The sequence below is a fragment of the Diachasma alloeum genome, unplaced genomic scaffold (genome assembly GCF_001412515.2).
Source record: "Diachasma alloeum isolate Michigan unplaced genomic scaffold, Dall2.0 Dall_scaffold_00382, whole genome shotgun sequence".
Lineage (NCBI taxonomy): Eukaryota > Metazoa > Arthropoda > Insecta > Hymenoptera > Braconidae > Diachasma > Diachasma alloeum.
The window spans coordinates 383,865-390,302 of NW_021680521.1; the positions used below are offsets into that span (position 1 = coordinate 383,865).

A 6,438-nucleotide genomic window follows, 5' to 3' on the forward strand; every position below is an offset into this window, starting at 1 on the left:
TGTTGGAAATCCTGTCAGCTGACAGGTCCCTCACACTAACGCACGCAAGGCTCATCCATTCTCTCCCCACTCACGCACACCTGACGCGCTCACCTCAGATGACCGGGGGTTGTTAATTCGGACACCTGAGGCGCCACGTCCTGGACAGCTCCTTATTACCATATGATCTATATTAAATTAGGTCATGTGACCATCGAATTAGGGCACGTGGCACCTGTAAGCCCGTGTCTCTCGCTCATTCGGTTCCGGGATCTAGTTAGAGACACTTCTTTTATTGTACTGCTCATCTCTAGTGACTCGGACTAACTCATTGTGTCAGCTCAATTATTATCAATTCAAGGAATTAGTCGGCTCATTATTATCGGTCCGCTCATTATTACGGTTGCTCAGTGACTCAATCTCTACTGACTTATTTATTGTGAACATTTTCTTTGACAAATACAGTGTTTTGTGGAACTCAAGTGCACGTGTTCCGCTCATTTCTTGGTTCTACTCATCCCACTCCCCGTAATCCGACTCCAACTCATCCATCCGCAAAATTAATTCCCCGATCCAGGCATCTCATCAAACACAGCGTTTGACAGAGGAGGCGATTCTGAGACGAAAGAAATTTAGTGAAAGAATGACACAAATGTTCGAAAATGGCGAGCTGCATGAAACAGCAATTGTTTTTTTTTTGACGAGGCACACTTTTGGCTAGACAACTACGTGAACAAACATAATTTGAGATTTTTGGGATCTGAAAAACCTAATTTTTCGGTTAGGAAATCTGCTCATCCACAGAAAGTCACTATTTGGGCTGCTCTCTCCATGAAGGGTGTCTATCTACATTTTTTCGAATCTATCGTTAACCGGGAATGAGTGCAAAAGAATGTTAGAAACAAAATTCTTCCCTCATGCGAGAAGAAGAGCGCTTGTCAATGGGTTTTATTTTATGCAGGATGGAGCAGCTCCCCACCGTACTCACGAAGTTTTTGAAATTCTTAATACAGTTTATCGCGGTCGAGTTCTTGGTTTGGGATATCCAAAATTTTGTGGAGGGGGAATAGATTGGCCACCCTATTCCCCAGATTTGAATCCGTGTGATTATTTCCTGTGGGGTTACATAAAAGATTCTTGTTACGCAAGCAAGCCAAAAACAATCAAAAATTTGATAAACAACATTAAAAAGACTGTTCATGGTATTCCACAGGAAACATCAGAACGTGTATTCCACGGTTTTAGGAAACGTTTGGATTATTGCGCCAGTGTTGATGGTTCTCATTTCGAAAACATTTACTATTAAGCGCACTTGTCACGTACAATTTTTGTAAGCTACTATTTTTGTTGGGTGAATGGCATGTTTCAATAATGAATATATGGTGAAATAAAAATGATAACTCTCCTCTATCAGGAACTGTATTCCTTCTCTTTTTCCTTGTTTCCTGTTGAATAAAATAATCAGTTTTCACACCTTCCCATGGGACACCCTGTAGGTATGTGTTAGTGATAGAAAGTGTATGCGTGAGGCGGAGCGGAAGTGATAGAAGGAGTGAGTGAGTTGGGAAGGTGTGAGAGGCGACACGTGTGGCAAGAGGAAAGCCCGAGAAGCAGTTAATCGGCGGTGGATAAGGTAGAGTGTTTGCTTCCTTAGTCTGAAAACGCTGAGCGAGTGGCGGGAGAGCGAGGAAAGGTAGTGTGAGCGGTAAGTGTGGTGCTGAGGTAGTGTGGTATACATGAGTGAGAATAATTCAACTGGGTGAATAGAGGGAGTGAGATGATTGAGGAGACGGAAGAGAGCGAAAAGGAGTCGGCAGTGGAGGGGGATGTTTGGAGCACGCCTAAAATGGGGGTAATCACGGAGAGGGGACGAGCCAACACGGAGGGAAAAAAGGGAAGGAAAACAAATGCGGAGAGGGAAAGAGAGGAGGGACAGGGGGTCGGCAGGGGGAACAGATTTGGGCTGGAGGATTTAGCAGCTATGATGGCGGGAATAAAGGGGGCGATGATGGCGAAGTTGGAGATAGTGCAGAAGCAAGGTAGTGAGACTAAGGGAGAAGTGGAAGGGATGAGAAAGAAGCTGGGTGAATGGGAGAAGGCCTGGAAAGGGGAGAGCAAGGAATTATGGGGTAGAATCGAAAAAATGGGAGAGAGAGCAAAAGAGGGAGAAAGAAAAGAGGAAAGGTTTGAATTAAAAGCGAGAGTAACCGGTTTAGAGTGTAAATGGAAGGAAGGTGGAAGAAAGGTCGTTGGTGAGGGGAATGCGGGGGAGGTTGTTCAGTGGAAAAGGAGAGTTAGACTACTAGAGGAGAAGTTGTATAAGGAGGAGAGAGAAAAGAGGGGAAAGAATGTAGTAGTGAGAGGTATAAAAGTGGAGAGCGGAGATGGTAAAGTGGAGATGGAAAGGCTGTTTGAGGAGATTGGAGTGAACGTGAGGGTGAAAGAAGCGAAGAGGATAGAAAAGGTAAGCGAGAAGAAGGAAAGAGCAGTGGTCTGGGCGAGACTTGAAAGCGTGGAAGGGAAGAAAGAGGTCATGATGAATAAAAGAGAGTTAAGGGACAGAGAGGAAAGAATTGATGACGATCTCACATGGAATGAAAGTAGAGCAAGCTAGAAAATTGATGATAGGATGAGAGTAGAAAGGGGGAAGGGGAATGTGGTGAGAAGCAGAGGGGAAAGATTGTGGGTGAATGGGGAAGAGTGGATGTGGGATGAGGAAAGTGGAGAATTGCTGGCTGTAGGAATCGTGCACGGTCAAAGGAGTGGGGGGAGGAAGGTTGTGGAGAACGAAGAGGAGAAAGGTGTGGGAGGGTCAGGCATAGAGGGAGTCGAGGAGTGTGCAGCAGGAAATGAGCAGTCAATTATGACGAAGGATGGGGAAGAAGGGTTGAATATGGGGTTTCGCAGGGGGTGAGGAGTAAGGAGAAAAGAAGCAAGGAACTGAGAGTTCTATTCTGGAATGTAGCAGGGGTGAGAAATAAGGATGAGAGCTTTTGGAATTATATTGGGGAATGGGATGTAGTAATGTTGAGTGAAACATGGGTGAGTAAGGAAGGGTGGGAAAAGGTGAAGAAAAAGGTGCCAAAAGGGTTTGTATGGAGCATGAAGGAGGCGGTAAAAACAAGTAAAAAAGAAAGGGAAAAGGGGGGGGCTGGTATCGGAAGTGAGAGAGGAGTTCGTGAATATATGCAGAGGGAAGGGTGAGGAAATAGTGAGAGGAATAAGAGGGGTTATAGAGTGAGAAGTGCGGGTGGGGGGGATGAAAGTGATAGTGGTGGGAGTATACCTGGAGAGAGCGGAGTGAGAGAGAGCATGGAGGAAGTGTTTAAATGGATGCACTATAGAGAGGAATGGTTGATTTTAATTGGGTAGATTGTAATGCGAGGACAAGGGAAAGAGGAGGTGAGAAATGGGATGAGGAGATGGGATTATGTTGGAGAGCGTCGAAGCAGGAAAAGAAGGAGACGGACGGACAAGGGGAAATACTGATGGAGGGAATAGCGCAGAGGGGTTGGTTCATTATGAGCGGGAACACGAGGAGGGATGAAGAGGGTGAGTTAACGTTTCTAGGGAGGGGAGAAGCCGTTATCGATTATTTGTTGACGGACGATAGGACTAGGAGGTATGTGAGGAGAATGAGGGTAGAAAATGAGCCGGGATCGGATCATTTAGGGTTAGCTGCTTTCATAGACATCCATGGGGGGGGGGAGAAAGGTGGGAAGGTAAGGAGAAGGGAGAGCTACAAAAGGAAGGGGAAAAAGAGAGAGAGAAGGCTAGCAAACAGTGGAGAGAACGGGAGAGTAGTGTTTAATGAGTGCATGAGGGAGTGGGACCCGGGGAGTATGGAAAACAAAGGTGCGGATAGGATGTTGAAGGAGCTGCGTGGGGAGATGAAGGCTCCGAGAGGGTGGACGTTGAGGTAAAGTAGAAGGGAGTGAGGGGTGGATGGTGGGATGGAGAGTGTGAGGAGTGGAAGATTAGGTTGAGAAAGAAAACTGATGAGTGGTGAAGAGGTGAGGTAAGCAAGGGGGAATGGCGGGGTCTCAAAAAAGGATTCCAGAAGATGTTGGAGGGTACAAAGAAAGGGAGGAGGAGAGGTATGAGAAGGAAATTGAATTAGCGGTGAGGGAAGGGCGTGTATGGAAAGTGATATACAGAGAGCGAAAAAAGAAGAAAGGGGTGGGCAGTAATATACATATGGGTGAATGGTCTGAGTACTTCATGAATCTATTGGGGGGAGTAAACAGAAGGGTGGTGGGGCATGAAAGAAAAAGAACGAAGAATAAAGGGTGGGGGTGTCCAAGTCTGGAGGAGGTGGGTAAGGTTATGAGAAGGATGAAGGATGGAAAAGCGCCAGGAGTCAACGAGGTTGAGAATGAGGCTTTGAAGTGGGGTGGAGGAGTGGTAACGAGGGTGATTTGGGAAGTGTGCAAGAAGGTGTGGAAAGGGCATGGATGGCCAGAGGAATGGAAGGTCGGTTTAGTGGCTCCGGTATTGAAGAAGGGGGAAGGAAACAAGATGGAGCATTTTATGGGGGTGACTCTAATGCCGGCGTCATGTAAAGTTTATATGGAATTACTGAAGAAGAGGTTAGAGGAGGAGACCGAAGCAAAGAGGATCATTCCTCATAATCAGGCGGGTTTCAGGAAGGGGATGGGAATGATGGAGGATGTTTTGTTTATTCTGAAATATCTCATTTAGAGTGCGTATTGAATGGAAGATGAGTGAAAAAGAGGGTTGGGAGGAGATAGAGGAAGAGATGAAAAATAAGGAAAGAGAGGAGAGGTGGGAAAAAATCTTGGACTCCGGATACAACAGGTGGTATAGCCGCTGTAGGACGTCAGATGGAGTGCGTACCTGGAGGCCATGAACAAGGAGGGGAAGTGGTCGAGGATGTTTAGGTTCAGGATGGCGGATGGGATGAAGGAATCGGAATACTGGAAAAGTGAACGGGATAAGGTATGTAGGGTGTGCGGGGTGCAGCAGGAGTCATGGGAACATGTGATGGGAGAGCGCATGGTAATAAGTGAGGCTAAATGGGAAAAAGCTGTTCCTGAGAGCGTGTGTTAAGTGTTGGATGAGGGGGGCAGAAGGGTAAATTGGATCAAACGGCTGGAGGAGTGGAGAGGGGAAGTGGTGTAAGGATTTTGGGGTGGACCGAAGGGGAAGGGAAAGAGGAATGGAATGAAAACTCATCCAGGGTCCCGGAAACGGAGGCCCCCAGGCACTTAGGGCACTTAAGGCGTATGGTCATTGAAATTGGCAAGGGAGAAGTAGGATTCAAGGAAATATGTTTCAAGGTTTTAGTTTTTAAGGTTTGGTATAAGCTAGTGTTAAGGAATTGGTATAAAAAGAACTTTTGTTTTTTCTTTGATAGGTGCTGTAAGGTGACGGAAGCCGTATAAAGTCCGTAAAAGGAGAATAAAAATACTACTACTACTACTACTACTACTACAATATTTTCAAATTTAAAAACTTGAGAATTTCGAATATTTAAAATTTCTTTAAAAATTTCCAAATTTGAGAATTTCAAAAATTTTAAAAATTCCAAAGATTTCAAAAATTTTGAGAATTTCAAAAATTTCCACAATTTTCAATTAATTTTGAAATTTTGAAAGTTTGAAATTTTGGAAATTTCGAAAATTTTGAAAATTTCTAACTTTGACAAATTGAAAAAAAAATTGAGTTCCCCTTTTTTGTAGTAAAAATTCGCTACCTCCCGTAGCTTCGGATATATTTTTGAAAAACTCGTCGACTCAATTTTGTAGGTTGTGCGTTTTTGATGAATTCTAACCCTGCCATCCAAATTTGCGTAAAAATTCGCGATCTCTCTTAGTTTCAGAGATATTTTTAAAAAACCTACCGACTCAATTTTTTCGATTGTGATTTCTTCATGTCCAATCTTCTGCCCCCCCCCCCCCCCNAACCCTATTATTTTCCTCCATCACATCAACCAGTAATACAATATATACTTTGAATGGCTATTCATCACAATTAGATTATCAATTGAGTGTCAAGGATTAATCCATCCATTTCCATAGCCCCCCCCCCCCCCTGTAGCGCCTCGCTACATCCACACTGAGACGCGTATCGCACCGCTCTCATACACACATCTGAGGAACACACGCACGTCCCAGGTGTCGCAATCGCTCCCGCACTAGCAGAAATGAGTCGTCTGGCTCATGCCACACGGTGGACATCTCTCCACCTCATCCTGTATATATTCATACTACCGACTCGTCATCTGTACATACCACATTCACAACAATAAACTAAATCTCTAGTTTTGCAAACTGTTGCCCCGTGTAGTTGATTCGTTATCTTCCCGAACAACCACAACCTCGAATCCTACACCNCAGCGTTTGACAGAGGAGGCGATTCTGAGACGAAAGAAATTTAGTGAAAGAATGACACAAATGTTCGAAAATGGCGAGCTGCATGAAACAGCAATTGTTTTTT

General features: G+C 44.8%; 1 protein-coding gene across 16 annotated transcripts in view; it reads left to right on the forward strand.

The window, feature by feature from the left end:
* The window catches only part of LOC107041856, a 355,118-nt gene that overhangs the window by 327,971 nt on the left and 20,709 nt on the right, over window positions 1–6,438 (forward strand). The window contains exon 13 of one of the 16 annotated variants that reach the window (XM_015262649.1): window positions 5,357–5,420. The exons of the other annotated variants lie outside the window; for them this stretch is intronic. Coding sequence (XP_015118135.1) covers window positions 5,357–5,365 — 9 coding nt within the window. The 3' untranslated portion in view covers window positions 5,366–5,420. Of the gene's footprint in view, window positions 1–5,356; window positions 5,421–6,438 lie in introns of those variants that run through there. 16 annotated transcript variants of the gene reach the window in all.